The 19,491-nt window shown below is 38.7% G+C and overlaps 1 protein-coding gene across 6 annotated transcripts in view; it reads left to right on the top strand.

Annotated features, from left to right (window-relative positions):
• FERMT2 (FERM domain containing kindlin 2) overlaps positions 1–19,491 on the top strand; it is a 142,398-nt gene that overhangs the window by 89,096 nt on the left and 33,811 nt on the right. For all 6 annotated transcript variants that reach the window (XM_064365874.1, XM_064365877.1, XM_064365876.1 and 3 more), the window contains one exon: positions 18,733–18,867. In XM_064365874.1, the coding sequence (XP_064221944.1) occupies positions 18,733–18,867 (135 nt within the window). The remainder of the gene's footprint in view (positions 1–18,732; positions 18,868–19,491) is intronic.

The following is a 19,491-nucleotide window of genomic DNA, read 5'->3' as shown; positions in this document are numbered from 1 at the left end:
ATTGCCACCACTAATCCTTTTACCTTATCCATAGTTTTGCCCTTTCCAAAATATACAGTTTGGAGTCATACATTATGCAGCCTTTTCAGATTGATTTCTTTCACTTCACAATAGGTATTTAAGTTTCCTCCACTTTTTTTTTTTGTGGCTTGATAGCTTATTTCTTTTTTTCCCTTTCTTCTTTTTTTTTTTTTTTTGAGATGGAGTCTCACTCTGTTGCCCAGGCTGGAGTGCAGCGGCATGATCTTGGTTCACAGCAACCTCTGCCTCCTGGGTTCAAGTGATTCTTCTGCCTCAGCCTCCCAAGTAGCTGGGATTACAGATGTCTGCCACTACGCTGGGCTTATTTTTGTATTTTTAGTAGAGATGGGGTTTCACCGTGTTGGCCAGGCTGGTCTCGAACTCCTGACCTCAGGTGATACACCCACCTCAGCCTCCCAAAGTGCTGGGATTACAGACATGAGCTATCATGCCCAGCCAGCTCATTTCTTTTTAGTGCTAAATAATATTCCATCGTCTAGATGTCTCACAGCTTATTTATCCACTCACCCACCAAAAGATATCTTGGTTGCTTTGTTTTTGAATAAAGCTTCCGAAACATCTCTATGCAGGCTTTGAAGTGGACACGTGGTCTATTCGTCCATTCTTCTTTTGTTTTATCTTTTCATCATTTATTCATAGTGCCTTATAAATTCTAATTGATTTTATTTGCTTTTTATTTTTATCTTTTTTGGTCATGTAGAAGTTAACATTGGTTTGTGTTTTGGGGTATTGTTTTAAAAAACTATTCCTGTTTTAAATTGCAGGTATCATCTGTATTTTCTGCTAGTACTCTTAGAGTTTTGTTTTTCATGTTTATTGCTTTAATCTACCTAGAATTCACTTTTGTGTGTTTTGTGAAATACAGATGTAGTGTAGTATATTTTAGGAGGAAATGCTAGCCAGTACTGTTTATTGAATTGTCTGTTATTTCTCCACATAAGCTTAATGGCAGTTCTATCATAAACCAAAATTCCATGTTGTATGGATCTGTTTTTCTGTGCTCTGTTCTTTTCCATTGATCCATTTATATGTCTTTACATGGATAGTACAGTTTGAATTTCTGTAGCTTCATAATTTGTGTCTATATCTGATAGGGCAAGTACCCCTTCTTTGCTGTTTTTCAGAATTGCCTGGGTTGATTTTGGAATTGTATGTTTCTATATGAAATTTGAAACAGTTTGTTAATTTCCAGGGAAAATTTCATAGCAATTGATTGGAAATACATAAATTAAATTTATGTAGATCTTTCCATTCATGAATAAAATCTGTCTCCTTTTGTTGAAGTAGTCTTTTTTGTCTTTAACATTTTATCTAGAAAGATACTGTACTTTTTTTAAAAGGCCATACCTTTTCTAATTGGGTACTACTATTAGAGGGCTATTTTTTTTTATAGTCTAATAACCGATACCTTGTTGAACTCTTCTATGAATTCTGAAAAATTATTGATTCTTTTGGATTTTTTTCTTTTTATATATATATATATATATATATATATATTTTTTTTTTTTTTTTTTTGAGACGGAGTTTCGCTCTTGTTACCCAGGCTGGAGTGCAATGGCGCGATCTCGGCTCACCGCAACCTCTGCCTCCTGGATTCAGGCAACTCTCCTGCCTCAGCCTCCCAAGTAGCTGGGATTACAGGCACGTGCCACCATGCCCAGCTAATTTTTTTTTTTTTTTTTTTTTTGTATTTTTAGTAGAGACGAGGTTTCACCATGTTGGCCAGGATGGTCTTGATCTCTTGACCTCGTGATCCACCCGCCTCGGCCTCCCAAAGTGCTGGGATTACAGGCGTGAGCCACCGCGCCTGGCCTTCTTTTTATATTTTTATTTATTTTTTGTTTAAATATTAAACAATGTCACCCATGCTGAATATCTCGGCTCACTGCAACCTCTGCCTTCTGGGTGCAAGTGATTCTTCTGCCGCAGACTCCCAAGTAGTTGGAACTACAGGCATATGCCACCATGCCTAGCTATTTTTGTATTTTTAGTAGAGACAAGGTTTTGCCATTTTGGCCAGGCTGGTCTCAAACTCCTGACCTCAGGGTATCCGCCTGCCTCAGCCTCCCAAAGTGCTGGGATTGCAGGCATGAGCCACTGTGCCTGACCTTCTCTTGGATTTTCTATGTAAGCAATCGTATCTCTTCTAAATAATTTTTCTCTCTTCCTTTCCCATTTTTATACATTCTTCTTTATCTTACCGTGTTGGATTAAACCTCTAGTACAGTATTGCATAATAGTGGTAATGATGACTGTTATTGCGTTGTTCCTGAGTTGAATGGAAATGCTTTTAACATTTGACATTGAGTTTAATATTTGTTGTGTTTAGGGGGAGGTCTTTTCCTGTTTTGTTTTGTTTTTTGCTTTTTGAGAAAGCGCCTTGCTCTGTCACCCAGGTGTGAACACAGCTCATTGCAGCCTTGACCTCCTGGGCTCAAGCAATTGTCCTGCGTCAGCCTCTGAAGTAGCTGAGACCACAGGCATGCACCACCATGCCTGCCTAATTTTTGTATTTTTTTTGTAGAGACGGGGTCTTGCTATGTTTCCCAGGCTGGTCTTTAATTTCTGGGCTTAAGCAGTCCACCTGCCTCGGCCTCCCAAAGCACTAGGATTACAGGCAGGAGCCACGACACCTAGCCTGTTTTTTAATTGCTAGGGCCTTTAACTCAAGAATGCATGGGCGTTTTTACCAAATGGAGCTTAGGAAGTGACCTGCCCAAGATCACGCAGAGAAAGTCAAGAACCAACCTAAGTGGTTCTTGTCATTCTCTGTGACAAGAATCTAGAGCTTCTTATACTTTACTTCCTTATACCTATCTTCACTGGCCTCATGCTGTCATCAGATCTCATAGATTTTTTTCCTACAAAATGTTTTGTGCGTTAATTCTTCATTCCACACTGCTACATAGAATGAGGTTAGATGTTGAGAAGATTTTCAGGTTGTTACACTAATATTGCTCCACCTTCCTAAATATATCTATAGTAGGTGTTGGTCTTTCATTACTGCTGCTGCTGCTGCTTTTGGCTGCATGGCATCTGAACTTTTGGTTCTATGTTTTGGAAATTTCCTACCTTATGAGTTGTATGAGACAAAGCCCACCTCCCTCTACAGAAACCATGAAGTCCAGATGGTTGTTTCCCAACCTCCCTCACAGATAGAGTGCTGGCAGTTGGCCAGTTCTAGGTTACATGCACATCAGAAAATTTCTCCTAGAACGTTTGAGTCAGGAGCTCTTGACTCACATAAGCCAGGATGACAAAATACCTCATTCCAGTGTCGTAAGTGGCAGCAACATCCAGCTTCTAAGACAGAGAAGCCATCATCCTGTGAGAACACCCATCCATGCATTGAGTATATTGCCCATTTACCCCTGAGGGATCTCATAGAGTTAGAATTTTGCATTTGCAGTGTTTGAAATTTAGATTACAAAAAGATACTATACAATAAACATGTCTGCATTATCCCATTTATGTTTATCCACCTAGAAATATACTCAGAGGTATTTCACTAGAATGTTGACAGAGGTTATCTCAGGGTGGTATTTCAGGTATGCAATTTTTTATCCCCAATTTTTATACTTTTGCAATTGTTTGTTGTTGCTGTTTTTAACAATTTAATATGTAATATTTGTGTAAACAAGAAAAGCTATTTTTCATTCAAGGATCAAAACCACTTTTAGCTTTTGATGTTTTCGTTTAGAATATAAACTTCTAAAGTCAGAACCATGCCTTTCCATCTTTGTATTCTCAGTATATGTCATGGCCTTAGAGAACATTAATTGAATTAATTAATTGAATTAATTAATTGAATGAATGAATGAATGAAGAGGGGAAAATGATGAAATAAATAAAGGAGCAGTTAATGCTATCACTGGGATCATATGGAAAGTAATGATCTATGCCCAGGCACAGTGGCTGACACCTGTAATCCCAGCACTTTGGGAGGCCAAGGTAGGCAGATTACTTGAGGCCAGGAGTTCAAGACCAGACTGGCCAACATGATGAAACCCTGTCTCTACTGAAAATACAAAAAGTAGCTGGGCATGATGGCATGCACCTGTGGTCCCAACTACTTGAGAGGCTGAGGCAGGAGAATCGATTGAATCTGGGAGGTGGAGGTTGCAGTGAGCCAAGATCACGCCACTGCACTCCAGCCTGGGCAACAGAGTGAGACTCTGTCTCAAAAAAAAAAAAGAAAAAGTAGTGATCTATTACAGAGTGTTCAGGGAATTTCTGCTTCATTGGGTGGTTACATTATATTTCCTCTAAACAGTCTTAACAGCTGTTAAGGGTCTGTGAACTATCAGTATTAATAGGTAGAAATTTACATAGTATTTTGATAAATTATAAGACTAAAGTCTTTCCTGCAGAAAAGAGAGGGTCTTAAAGAGTGGTAATTTTCTTTGTAGATATATTAGAGAATACTCCAAGAACTAAGGCACTTGATTATGAAGTTGTCTAAAACAAAAGGGGTTGTGCTTTATAGACTAGCCATGTTTACATGAAGGATCAGATACCAAGGGTACAGATTTCAGAAATCTAGGAGATACATAAAATTTAGATGATCACAGTGTTTGGTGAGAGTTCAAGTACTTGACATGTGTGAATAGATAGATGTCTGTGCTGCAGTGTACTTAACATCATGAAGAATTTGAGGGTAGGGTGGGTCAGTATCACAGAGCAGGGTTCCTAAGATGGGGTCCCCATTTGGAGGAAACCAGGAGAAAAATTAGGGCATAAAGATCCAGTCAAATAGTTATACAGTTGAGATTTGGCTACAGAAATAAATAAGAAAACAGCTAATCGGCCTTAAATAATATATATTTAATACATGCATATTTAATACATAATAATTTAATACTGTTGTTGCTATAAAATATTATAAAATAAAAACACACATATGAAAATTATAAAATTTCATATTATAAAAATTGTAAAGTGTTCCTATGTGTGTTAGGAAAGAGGGAAGGGTATTTGATTTGCCAAGTGGCTAAACTGTGTTGGCAAACTCTAGCCTGCAGTCTGCTTTTGTGTGACTCAAGAACTAATTATAATTAGGCTTTTACATTTTTTAATGGCTAAGAAAAATTAATATTTTATGCTGTGAACATTATAAAAATTCAAATTCTTGTGTCCATAAATAAAGTTGTATTGGAATACAGCAACATTAATTTGCTTAGGTATTGTCTGTGGTTGCTTTTGCGTTACAACAGCAGTGTTGAGTAGAGCCGCATACCCTAAAATATTTACTATCTTTACAGAAAAAGTTTGCCAACCCCTGAATTACATTATGGAAGCCTTATTCTAGCAGTTTATTTTCTTTTCACCACTGAAACTGAAGTGATAGTATACAACTCTTCCCAGGAGTAATTAGGATTTTTTTCTGTTAATTTTAGGTTACTTAATTTTCAACCCAAGTTATTAAATATTTCCCCAAATTAAAATGAAGTCACTAAGTAGTGGTCATTGTGATTTAATTAATTTAACCCTCTTGTATCTACTCCTGTGGCTTTTGCTTACTTACTGTACAAGCAGTAAAATTAAAACTGAGAAAGATGAGGACATTTCCATTGCTACCAAAATATAGTTACCTAAGGTTACCAAGTAAATGTGAAGGGTGTGCCACCCGCTGAAAAAGGACAGTGATGCAAGACCAGCAGAACACTGTTTAAAGGGAAATACCTACTTTTGTGAACACTGACATTTCCAAGCTTTTTATTTGGTAAAAATTATCTTTCTTTTATAATTTAACTCTCAATAAAATGCTTCTGTGTAATAATTATTTTCTTCCAGAAACGCACTTTCAGACCAGTGCTTCTGTGTAATAATTAAATGAAGTTTTTGTTGCATTTTCCTTTTCCTTTGGACAGAAAGACTATTGGCAAAGAACATCATTTTTTTTTTTTTAATGTAACATGTATTCTGGCACGCAGGCTTCACAAATGAAGAGCCTTCTTAAGAGGAAATGAAACTCTCCCAAAGTCTGACAATCAACAGAGAGCTACTTATAGCTCTAAACACAAAATACGTTCTTTTTAAAAAACATATTTTGTGTTTATAGCTTGTTACCATTCTGTATTATCAGTAGGACATGTCATTTAGGTCTTTCTGCCTTAGATACATGCTGATTCATTCCTCTTTTTTCTCTTTCTGTTCTACTCTTGTGAAGATGAATTTGGTAGGAATAGAGAAGCACAAAACGCTGGTGGAACAGAGCTCAGATTGACTAAAGCTAAGTTGTGTTTAAAAATGTTTTGTAATTACAAAAGTAATTTGATTTAGGTAAATTAAGCTGTACATAAGGACTCTGTACAAAAGGGTTTGTTTTAGTGGTAACAATAAAGATTAGATGTTTAAAGATGAAAAGGAAACAAAGATTCACTTAAACTACTTTTTTGTACTTTCATTATTCTGTTTCTACCCTTAAGGAGAGATGATACTTTCACTTAATCCTGAAAATTGTTCAGTGCTTTTTGTTACTTTATTTCCACTCATTTCTCTCCATATTCATTTTGCCTCTTGTCAGCTAATAGGGTTTTGGCTACAGATAACAGAAATTCAAACTTTTTCTTTTTTTTTTTTTTAGACAAGAGTCTCACTCTGTCTCGTAGGCTGGAGTGCAGTGGCGTGATCTCAGCTCACTGCAGCCTCCACCTCCTGGGTTCGAGTGATTCTCCAGCCTCAGCCTCCTGAGTAGCTGAGATTACAGGTGCCCGCCATCACACCTAGCTAATTTTCATTTTTTTTTTTTTTTTGAAAGACGGGGTTTCACCATGTTGGTCAGGCTGGTCTTGAACTCCCGACCTCAGGTGATCCACCTGCCTTGGCCTCCAAAGTGCTTGGATTACAGGCGTGAGCCACCACACCCGGCCAGTTTTCATATTTTTAAGTAGAGGTGGAATTTCTCCATGTTGGCCAGGCTGGTCTCGGACTCCTGACCTCAAATGGTCCACCGGCCTCAAACCTCGCAAAGTGCTGGGATGAGCCACCACGCCCAGCCAGAATCCAGATTTAACAGTGCCTTAAACAAATAAGGGCCTTCTTTTTCACATAAGAAGTAACTTGAGAAAATGAAGTGGTTTCTGGAACTGGATCCTTGTTTAGTTGTGTCTTCAAGGACAAACTCTCTCCACCCCTCAATTTCTTAGCCCTCAGCATGTCAGCTTGGCCTCATGTTTGTAAGATGCCTCCTAGAGCTCAAGGAGTACATGGGTTGAGTGCCCTAATCTGAAATTTAAAATGCTCCAAATTTTGAAACTTTTTGGCTGCCAATATAAACTCTGAGGAAGTGCTCATTGGAGCATTTCAGTCAGGTTAGGGGTGCTCAACCTGAAGCTGCATTTAAGAGGCAGAGTATCCACCTCACTCTCTTCTCACACCTGTGTCCTAACAGCAAAGCAAAACGTCCCAGAAGCCCCCTTCACATCTTATTGGCCCACCTTGGGTCATATGGCTGCCCTTAGCTGCAGGGGAGGCTGGGAAAATATTAATATTACTTAACTTTTCCAATTTCCTTAAAGGGCTGAGAAATGGCCAGTCAGTTAGCCCTTCGGCAGACCTGCCACATGCCTTTTTAAGTATCTAGTCAGTTACACTGAGCAAAAGGGCCAGAGTTTAAAGAAATAAAAATGAAATTTTTATTAAGGAGAGGACCCAAGAGGTATCTTATAAGCTATGTCCTTTAATTTTATTTATCCTTTTAATCAGCTTTGTTAAGGTATAATTTAAGGTAAAATAATCATAATAGCAAAATTCATTGCATTTTGATTAATGGACCACCAGCAAGATACAGGACAGTTCCCTCATACCCCTCTGCTAACAATCCTCTTACCCTTCTGACCTCTGGCAAACCACTTATCTGCCTTCTACCACTATAGTCTTGCCTTTTCTAAAATGTCATGTAAATAGGATCCTGCAGTATTTGGTCTTTTCTGCATGGCTTCTTCCATTTAGCGTAATGCTTCTGACCTTCATCCATATTATTGTGTGTTACTAACTCCGTCTTATTACCGAGTAGTACTCTGTTGTATGGATGTACCGTAATTTGTTTATCCATTCACCAGTTGAGGGGCATTCGGGTTCTTTCCAGTTTGAAGCTATTGTTTAAAAAAAGCTTCTATGACCATTCCCTTACAGGTCTTTGTGGGAACATAGGTATTTACTGAAGAGCAATAAAAACTGAGTAGGTTTCTGGGTCATATGATATGTGGATATTTGTCAAATATTGCCAAATAGTCAATAAATAAATAAATAGTCAAATAGTCAAATTTTTTCCAAAGTGGCTGTATTATTGGAATAAATAGTCAAATTTTTTTCCAAAGTGCCTATATTATTTTGCATTCTTACTGGCAGTACTTGAGTTTTTGACTTTGGGGTATTCTAGCAGGTGTGAGAGCCTGTCTCCTTATGGCTTTAATTTGCATTACCCTAGTGACCAGTGATATTGAGCATCTATTCATGTGCTTAATTGCCACCCATATAATGGTGAGGTGTCTGTTTGAATCCTTTGCCTGCCCGTCTTTTAAATTCAGTTGCCATCTGATTGGGTTGTAAGCATTCTTTGCATATCCCAGATACGGAAATTTTATTGGATACGTTTTGCAAATATTTTCTCACAGTCTGTGGCTTACCATTTCATTAACAGTGTTTTCTAAGGCAAAAGTTTTCATTTTGGTGAAGACAATTTATGGTCTCTGTTGTCCCATTTCTTTTCTGTTTCCCGCCTTTCTAGTAGATGAAGGGTTTTTGGTGGGTGTTTGTTTGTTTGTTTGTTTGTCTGTTTGTTTTAGGAAGGGTTGTTTTGATTACATTGATCTTCACCTGTGACTTACTAGCTATCATGACTTTGATTTTGCCATTTTAGCGGTTGCTTTAGGGTTTACAGTATATGACTTTAACTTATTCGCAGTCTGCCTTCAAATTATATACCACTTCACACATAGTATAATAACCTTACAACAGTTTAGTTTCATTTCTCCCTTCCAGTCCTTTTGTTAGTGTCATATATTTTATTCCTATATATGCTAAACCCCACAATATGTTATTTTCCCCCTAAAGCAATAAAGTATTTAAAAATGAGCAGAATGGTCTTTCATATCATATATTTACCATTTTTCGGTGCTCTTTATAAGTGTCCTTTCCATGTGGTCTCCTTTTTCTTCTACCTGAAGAACTTGATATGTGTCTCTTTTTATAGTGCCAGTCTACTGGTGATGAAGTTTTGACCTTTTGTTTGTCTACAAAAGTTTCAATTTGGGGCCAGGCATGTGACTCATGCCTACATGTAGTCCCAGCACTTTGGGAGGCCAAAGATCGCTTGAGCCCAGGAGTTCGAGACCAGCCTGGGCAGCATTCAAAATCCCATCTCCAAAAAGTACCAAAAAATTAGCTGGGCATCGTGGCGTGCACCTGTAGTTCCATCTGCTCGGGAGGTTGAGGTGGGAGGATCGGTTGAGCCTGAAACACAAAGGTTGTAGCGAGTCAAGATTGTGTCACTGCACCCCAACTTGAGCAACAGAGTGAGACTCTGTCTCAAAAAAAAAAAAGTTTTGATTTGCCTTTATTTTTGAAAGATACTGCAGCTGGGAGAATTCTAAATTCCACCCCTCCCCTAACCCTGCTCCAATAATTGATGTCCTCTAGATGTCTTCTGGTTTGCATAATTTCAGAGAAGTCTGTTATTGTTCTTCTGTATGTTTTCTGTGTGCCTTTTAAGATTTTATCTGTACCCTGATTATCAGCAATTTGATTATGATGTTTAAATAGTTGTCTTTTTAAAATGTTCTAATTTTTTTTTAATTTTGGAGACAGAGTGTTGCTCTGTCACTGAGGCTGGAGTGCAGTGGCACAATCTCGGCTCACTGCAACCTCCGCCTCCCAGGTTCAAGCAATTCTCCTGCCTCAGCCTCCTGAGTAGCTGGGACTACAGGCATACACCGCCATGCCCAGCTAATTTTTTGTGTTTTAGTAGAGACAGGGTTTCACCATGTTGCCCAGGCTGATCATGAACTCCGGAGCTCAGGCTGTCTGCCGCCTCGGCCTCCCAAAGTGCTAAGAGTACAGGTGTGAGCCACCACGCCCGGCCCTGAAATCATTTTTTTAAGGTTTATTATAACTTTGAGTCCATTGATCTTTCTGCTGCTAATCTGCTATTAATGCCATCCAGTGCATTTTCTGTTTGAGATATATTTTTCATCACTAGAAATTTGATTCTGGCTTCTTTTTATATAGATTTTTCGTTTTCTCTTTATTTGTTTTCCTCTAGTTTCTTAAACATATGGAATATGTTTATAATAGCTATTTCAGTGCTTTTTATCTATCATCTGAGTTATTTGTGCTTCCCCACCCCACCCTTTACTCCTGGCTGTGTGTCATTATGCGTCATAGTGGCTGGATTTTTTTGTATTGAGTTGTGTTGGCCTTTCTTCTGGTCACCAAATTACTTGAAATTAGTTGGGTCCTTTTGCTTTGAAGCTTTATTAGGGTAGACAAGGGGCACCATTAGCCATAGGACTAATTTTGTCTCATTACTGAGGTAATATTCTTCTGGGGATTCTTCTCAGTACTCTATAGAGGTCTTTCTGCTCTCCTAGATGGGAACATTAACTCTTTCCACAGTCTCTGGTAGCTTCCTCTTAACAAATGCACAGATAGGTTTCAGCGAGACTCCAGCACACACTTCTGCAGACCCCGAGAGCACTCTGTGGAGCTCCCTTCTCTCCTGTCCTCTGCCCCACACATTCTAGCCACCTTGTCGTCCCTGAATGCCGTCCCAGATCTCTCAACACTGGGAGACCTGGCCCCATGCGCCCCTCCCCTGCCCCTAGGCAGTAAGCTGGTGCACTCAGCTCATCCGTTTGGTCTCTCTTTTCTTTTGTGCATCTTGTTGCCTAATGTCTGAAAGTGTTTCTTTTTCTTTTCCTTTCTTATAGTTTAAATAAAACAGGAGAGTAAATCAGGTTCCTGTTACTCCAACTTACTTGAAATCCTCCATTCTTAATTTTTCCTAGATTTTCTTCTAGCCTTGCATCTTTCTTAGAAAGCCATCATATGTTCATTAAAGCATTATGTATAATAACAAAACCATTTATTTAACCAAATTTTAAACTGAACATATTCAAGGCTGAACTCACGGTATTCCTTTCCGAATGTCTCACTCTCTCCTCCCTCCTTTCCGCCCTTCCCCCAAGTAGTCACCATAGTAGTAAAAGGCCCCTCCATCCCAGGTACACATACCAGACACGTGGGAGTCATCCTTAGCATTGCCCTCTTCCTCACCTACACGTTCTCATTATCAGTGCAAAATGTTCATTTTGCCTCCAGGAGGTATCTTCGGTCTCCACATCTCTCCCTCTCTCCACCCTCCACTGCTCTGGTAGTCCACTTCGCCACCACGTCTTCCTGTTCCTGGAGCCTCCTAAGCAGTCTTCCTTTATCCATTCTTTTTCTTCCTAATGCATTCTTTATTCAGTAAGCAGAAAGATTTTTGAAATTATTATTATTACTATTATTATTATTATTATTATTATTTGAGACCGAGTCTTGCTGTGTCACCAGGCTGGAGTGCAGTGGTGCGATCTCTGCTCACTGCAACCTCCGCCTCCTGGGTTCAAGTGATTCTTCTCCCTCAGCCTCCCAAGTAGCTGGGACTACAAGCACACACTACCACGTCCAGCTCATTTTTGTATTTTTAGTAGAGACGGGGTTTCACCCTGTTGGCTAGGATGGTTTCAATCTCTTGACCTTGTGATCTGCCTGCCTCAGCCTCCCAAAGTGCTGGGATTATAGACATAAGGTACCACACCCAGCCTGAAATTATTTTTTAATCAAAGCAATAAATGCAGAATTAAAGTAAAAAAGGTTTATAACATGAAACTACTTTTCTGCCCAATTTCTCCCCAGCACCTGCTTGCATTCCCTACCACTTTCTACTCTTTTACTGTTTCTGGCTTTTATTTTAATAATTCTGAATATGTGCTTATAGTATTATTTCTTGATTTATCAATTTTAGATATCTGTTGATGTTTTTCCACTCAACCCTTTCTTTTTTGTTGCTGTTTTTTTCTTTTTTATGGAGTCTTGCTCTGTCCCCCAGGCTGGAGTGCAGTATCTCAGTCTCAGCTCACTGAAACCTCCACCTCCCCAGTTCAAGCGATTCTCCTGCCTCAGCCCTCTGAGTAGCTGGGATTACAGGCACATGCCACCACGCCCAGCTAATTTTGTATTTTTAGTAGAGATGGGGTTTCACCATGTTGGTTAGGCTGGTCTTAAACACCTGACCTCAAGTGATCCACCTGCCTCGGCTTCTGAAAGTGCTGGGATTACAGGCATGAGCCACCTCGACTGGCCTCAACCCTTTCTTTTTTTCTTCATTATAACTATTATAATTTTTGGCTGAATCACTATTACTGTTTATATTAACGAAGCAGACATTTTTACTTTCTGAGCTGAAATGTATATTTTTACCTTTCCTATCTCATATGCCTTTTTTTTTTTTTTTTTTTTTTTTGAGATAGGGTCTTACTCTGTCACCCACACAGAAGTGCAGTGGTGCAATCTCAGCTCACTGCAACCTCCACCTCCCAGGTTCAGGTGACTCACGTGCCTCAGCCTCCCAGGTAGCTAGGATTACAAGCACATGCCACCACACCTGGCTAATTTTTGTATTTTTCGTAGAGATGGGGTTTCACTATGTTGTCCAGGCTGGTCTCAAACTCCTGACCACAGGTGATCCACCCGCCTTGGCCTCCCAAAGTGCTGGGATTACAGGCGCCAGGCTAGTTTGTAACTCCTGAGGGCTCAAGCAGTTTTCTCATCTTTGCTTCCCAAAGGGTCATAGGGCTTTTTATCATTTGCTGCTTTTGCAGCATGTATCTGTTGCTGATTTCTTTTATTTATAGTACTCACCTTAATTTTCAACATAATTAAATACATTTTCGGATTATAGTCAATCTCCCCACTTTTTTTTTTCTTCCTAGACATCCTCTTGCACTCTAGGGTGGGTATTTTCTCAACCCAGGCGTACAGTCGCAGCCCTAGGACTTACCTTCAGCCTTATCTTCTCTCTTGTATTTGACCTTGGAGTTTTCCTCAGTGTTGATTTGCTCTCTTATTTTGGTGGAATATATTCTCTATCAGGGTAGTAAGAAAAAGGTGAATGGGTTGTAAATTTTTGAGATATTTGTCTTTATTCTGCCCTTCAATAGAATTGTTGTATCAAAAATTATTTTTCCCTCAGAATTTGAAAGTCATTGTTAAATTATCTTTTGGCTTCCAATATCACTATTAATAGTTCTGATAGTGTTCTTTTCTTTTTATTTCTTTTCTTTTTTCTTAAGAGACAAGGTCTTGCTCTGTTGCCCAAGCTGGACTGCAGTGTTGCAATCATAGCTCACTCTAATCTCGAACTCTTGGGCTCAAGCAGTCCTCCTCCTTCAGCTTCTCGAGTAGCTGGGGCTCCAGGTGTGCACCACCATGCCTGCCTCATCTTTAAATTTTTTGTAGAGATGGGATATCACTATGTTGCCTAGACTGGTCTTGCGCTCCTGTCCTCCCACCTTGGTCTCCCAAAGTGCTGAGATTACAGGCATGAGCCACCATGCCTGGCCTCCTAATAGTGTTCTTGATTTTTATTTTTAATCTCTCTCTCTTTTTTTTAATCTTTATTTGTAGACTGCCTTTTCTCTCTAGAAACTTTTAGGATCTTTTCTTTTCCTTGCCATTTTGAAATTTTATAACAATGTGCCCTGCCTGGCTAGGGTTTTATTTTCATTCATTGTGCTGGAGACTTCTGACCAGGAGATATTTCTTGTATTTATATTATATTAAATATAATATAATATATTTAATTGGAGTTATTGTTTTATATTATTGATAATTTCCTCCACTTTGCTTTCTCTGTTCTCTCTGTTACTATTAGTCAGACATTGTTCTTAGATCGATCCACTTGCTTGACTTTGTATCTCTTCTATTGGATTTTGTGGGGTGGTGTGACTGTCACATTTTAATTTTCAATGTTTTAGGCTCTTTTATTTTTATTTATTTTTTGAGACAGAGTCTCGCTCTGTCACCCAGGCTGGAATGCAGTGGTGTGATCTCAGCTCACTGCAGCCGCCACCTTCTGGGTTCAAGCTCTTCTCCTGCCTCAGCCTCCCAAGTAGCTGAGATTACAGGTACTCACCACCATGCCTGGCTTGTTTTTGTATTTTTAGTAGAGATGGGGTTTCACCATGTTCCCCAGGCTGGTCTCACACTCCTGACCTCAGGTGACCTGCCCACCTTGGCCTTTCAAAGTACTAGAATTACAGGTGTATAGACTCTTAAGTGACTGAAGTTAAGGTGTCAGCAGGGCTGCGTTCCTTTCTGGAGGCTCTGAGAGTGAATTTTGCTTGGTACAGTTTGGTTCTATGTGATTGGAAGACTAAGTAAGATTCCCTCTGGCTTGTCTACCAGGGGTCATTCTCAGCTCCTAGAGGCCTTCCACATTGCTTGTGGCCCTCTTTGTCTGTCTTCAAAGCCAGTAACAGCAGGTCAAGCTCTTCTCTCTGAATTTATCTGACCACCCCTTCTGTCTCATCTCTCTTCTGTTCCTGAGGCCTCATGTGATTACACTGGGCTCACCCAGATAACCCAGGATAATCTCCCTAAAATCAGTTGATAAGTAATCTTAATTCATTTGCAAAAACTCACAACACTACCTAAATTGGTGTTTGTGTAACCATGGGTGGGTATCTTAAACCTTCAGAATTCTGCCCACCACAGAGGCCTTTCTCAAGTGTCTAGTAATCTTTGGCTGTTGGTTCATATGTTTAATGCTGGGGCATTATCAGTACCTAATAGGAAGCTCTATATTGAATGGAGTTTAGCTCATCATCCCTCTGTAAGGTATTTAGACATATTGAGCAAGCTTTTTCAAACATCAGTATCTAAAAGATCTTTTCCCTAGGGCTGTTCAGATTCTGTCTGTAAGGGATCCTAAAGGGTGTGTGTCTGTGGAATAGGTTACCTGAGTTTAATTCAGTAATGAAACAGGAAAACGATGTTGGGGTGGACTAAATTTTTCAGGTAGTCTCTTTTCTGTGCTTCAGTTTGATGATTAGACAGTGAATCAGGGTGTTTCCCTTTGGTACCTCCTTCTACACACACCTTGGTTTTATATTTCTCCAGTTTACAAAGTTACTGTTCTATCTGACTTCTGCCTCCCAAAACTTCTGAGATTTCCTATCCATTATTTTCTTCCATTTTGGGGGAATTTATAGGTTTATGTTTTCTTTATTTTTACGTGATTTTGAAAAGGATTGAAAATAAATGCACATGTTCAGTATACATTTTTAACCAGAAATGCTTCATCTACCCTGAGAACTCTTCTTTACCTCTGTTTCTCAATTCCCTCACCCTCATGCTTTTCATATGTATAGTATTTATATAGCCTGTGTAGATTAGACTAGATTTGTCTTCTCTTTGATAACCTGCTAATTATAATGAACATTAAATTTCAGTATTGTGGTTGGGTGTGGTGGCTCAGGGCTGCATTCCCAGTATTCTGGGAGGCTGAGGAAGGAGGATTGCCTGAGCCCAGGAAGTGGAGGCTGCAGTGACCTTTGATCACACTAACATTACTTCATTCCAGTACCTGGAATTACAAGTGCATGCCACCACATCCAGCTAATTTTGTATTTTTAGTAGAGACAGGGTTTCACCATGTTTGCCAGGCTGGTTTCAAACTTCTGACCTCAGGTGATCCACCCGCCTTGGCCTCCCAAAGTGCTGAGATTACAGGCATAAGTTGTCATGCCCAAGTGAGTGTTTCTACATTCAAATAACCAACAGAAAACCAGACCAAAATCCATATACTTATTAAAATAATTTATTTGGACTTCTTATTTAAACATGGACAATGTTTATATAAATAATAAAAAAAAAAAAAAACAGAAGAAAGTTCAATGTGGTTTGCAGTAATTGCTACCATGTCAATTTTTACATGCAAATTAACTTTGAAGAAATCTCATGGAAGAATGAGAAAAGGGGCTGGGCATGGTGGCTCACACCTGTAATCCCAGCACTTTGGGAGCCCGAGGTGGGCAGATCATGAGGTCAAGAGATGGAGACCATCCTGGCCAACATGGTGAAACCCCATCTCTACAAAAATATGAAAATTATCTGGGTGTGGTGGGGTGCACCTGTAGTCCCAGCTACTCAGAAGGCCGAGGCAGGAGAATCTCAAACCTGGGAGGCAGAGGTTGCAGTGACCCGAGATCTTGCCACTGCACTCCAGTCTGGCAACAGAGCAAGACTCCATCTCAAAAAAAGAGAGAGAGAAAAAAGGAGAAAATTATATATCGATGACTAAAAACACATGAGAAGATGTACATTACTACTAATCAAAGACATAAGAGAAGAATATATGTCGATCTTGTTCCACCTTTGCCTTAAAATTATCACCTTTAATCCAGTAATTCTCCTGTGAATTCTGAAATAAAATATGGAAAAAGATGAACATAGATGTTTATAGGATTATTAAATATTAGTTATAATGGGCTCAGTATTAGAGAATTATTAAATTATGATTTATTTACATAGTAGAATGTTATGCAATTGTTAAAATGATCATTTACTAGTCATATTTCATCTTTTATAAACACATTTTATTTTTTGCCCTGTCTTATAGTTCTGAAAGAACACATTTTAAATGATTCAGTTATTTATACTTTTTTCAGGAGCAACTTCCAAATTTCTACCATGAGTAGGGGTGTGTGTGTGTGTGTGTGTGTGTGTGTGTGTGTGTGTGTGTGTGTTTTATTTTTTCTGGAGATTGTCTTGCTCTGTCACCCAGGCTGGAGAGCATTGGCCCAGTCATGGCTCACTGCAGCCTGGACTTGGAGGCTCAGACACTCTTCCCCGCTCAGTCATTCTTTTTATTGCATGTGTCAATAGTTTGTTTCTTTTTACTGATTTATGAGTTGTGTTCCATTGACTATCACATTTTTGTTTATCCATCTAAGTTATTTTCAATTTCGACTTTCGTGAATAAAGTTATTACAAATGTGCTTTTCGTTGTCTTGGGTAAATAGGGGTAGAATGTCTTGAGTTGTGTGGTACATGTATGTTCAACTTTATACAGAACTGCTGAGCTGTTTTCAAAACATTGTCTCATTTTACAGTCTCATCAGCTGCTTATGAGAGTTCAAGTTCCTCTTTACATCCTCGCTGACACTGGGTAGTATGTCTTTTTAATGCTGGCCTCTCTGATGTATGGATACTGCTATCTCATTGTGGTTTTAATTTGTATTTCCCTGATAACTGATAATGTCAAGTGTCTTTTCATGTGCTGCTTGGTCATATTTTAAAGTGATTGTCCAGATCTTCAGTTCATTTGTCTTCTTATTATTGAGTTGTTTGGGCCCTTTATATATTCAGAATACAAGTCTTTAGTCAGATATGTGTGCTGCAAATACGTTGTCCCAATATATGCTTGCCTTTTTGTTTTCTCAACAGTGTCTTTAAAGACTAGGTTGGTTGGTGGTGGCTAGTTTTTTTTTAATAAAGGGCAATTTTTTGTGGTTCTTTTTTTTGTGTGTATGTCCTATCTAAGAAATCTTTGTCTTATGCTTTCTTCTAGTTTTATTATTTTGGCTGTTACATTTAGATCAGTGGTCATTTAGAATTAATTTTTGCATATTGTTATATAAGGGTTAATGTTCTTTAAATATATATATATGAATCATTGTTTAGCACTCTTGAAAAGATTTTTCTTTCTCCTTGAATTGCCTTGGCACCTTTGTCAAAAAATTCTGACCACCTATATTTAGGTCTGTTTGGGGGGCCCTCTTCTATTTCATTCATCTGTATGTCTTATCATTTAGCCAGTAAGTGCAGTGGCTTGATTGATACAGCTTTACCATGTCTTAATAAAATCAGTAGTGTAAGTTCGCCAACTTTTTAAGGAATTGCTTTGACTATTCTAGGATTGTTCTCATTTTCATATAAATTTTACAATCTGTCAATTTCTACAGAAAAGTTGGAATTTTGACTGGGATCTCATTAAATCTTTAGCTTAATTTGAGGAGAATTGACTTCTTAACAACATGAAGTCTTGCAATTTGTGAACATGATGTGCAATATATAATATATAACGTATGTGTGTGTGTGTGGTTCCTTGGATCATTTTAAATTTCTTTCGTTATTTTCATTTAACCGTTTTGCCTGTTAACTGACTCCTCAAATGAAAATAGATCCGAAACTTGTAGCCATTTGATACAGGGCAGAAAATTTGAATCAATTAAAATTTGAGATTTGGTAATGATGTAAAAATATCGTAACATTTACCTCATTTATCATGTACACCTTATGGCATACAGAATGGATAAAGAACATCATATAATATAAATATCAATTTTCCTTCCAGTTTCATATAAAAATATATAAATAAGGGCTTCTAATATTTTCTTTCTGTACCCTAGTAGATTGTTATCTCTACTTTGAGGTCATCACGTGTATTATGTATTTATGAATTAAGGATGCTTTGGGTAGAGTTTTTTTGGTCATAATCAGTGTTTTGCACGGCATCAGTATCCGACACAACTCAGACATACAGAAAGAAATTACAGTTTCTTATCTTGAAACAATAGATTTATTAAATGTAAAGTGTTTAAATTTTCTGTTGTTCTAGTAAAACAATCTATTTTCTAACAGATATCAGACACCCTGAAGAACTGTCTCTCTTAAAGAAACCCAGGGATCCAACAAAGAAAAAAAAGAAGAAGCTAGATGACCAGTCTGAAGATGAGGCACTTGAATTAGAGGGGCCTCTTATCACTCCTGGATCAGGTAAGACTTTTGCCAAGCAGTGGGTTCAAAATGAGAACTGTAGACTGTGTACCTGTGTCTTTCTGGTGGTGGGTAAATGGATCGTGTAGGTCAAGAAGAGTGTCAAGTTAAAAAAACAAAAACCTCTCCTTCAGCATTTTTCTCTCAGTCATGATATCACTATCAAGTGTTGTTGGTTTCTCTTATGTGCAGATCATCATGTCAAGTGTTAATAGTTGAATCAATAAAGAGGAAGCCTAGTTCTCTTGTTCAGAAAGTCAAAAGGAATAGTACCATAATTGGAATCAGGCAGAAATTGGAAATTTTTTAGTGTGTAGGTCATGAAAACCACCATTATTTAGTTAATGCATTATTCCTTAAAGTCTTACATAAATTCCTTTTGAAAAACCTTCTCTCCACTGGATGTGGTGGCTCACGCCTGTAATCCCAGCACTTCAGGAGGCTGAGGTGGGTGGATCACCTGAGGTCAGGAATTCGAGACAAGCCTGGCCAACATGGTGAAACCCCATGTCTACTGAAAATACAAAAATTAGCCCAGCATGGTAGCAAGTGGCTGTAATCTCAGCTAGTTGGGAGGCTGAGGCAGGAGAGTCGCTTGAACATGGGAGGCGGAGGTTGCGGTGA

Source organism: Aotus nancymaae, unplaced genomic scaffold, assembly GCF_030222135.1.
Source record: "Aotus nancymaae isolate 86718 unplaced genomic scaffold, 86718_ANA_hifiasm-v0.15.2.pri h1tg000062l, whole genome shotgun sequence".
In the NCBI taxonomy this organism is placed as follows: domain Eukaryota; kingdom Metazoa; phylum Chordata; class Mammalia; order Primates; family Aotidae; genus Aotus; species Aotus nancymaae.
This window is presented reverse-complemented; position numbering and strand designations above follow the sequence as displayed.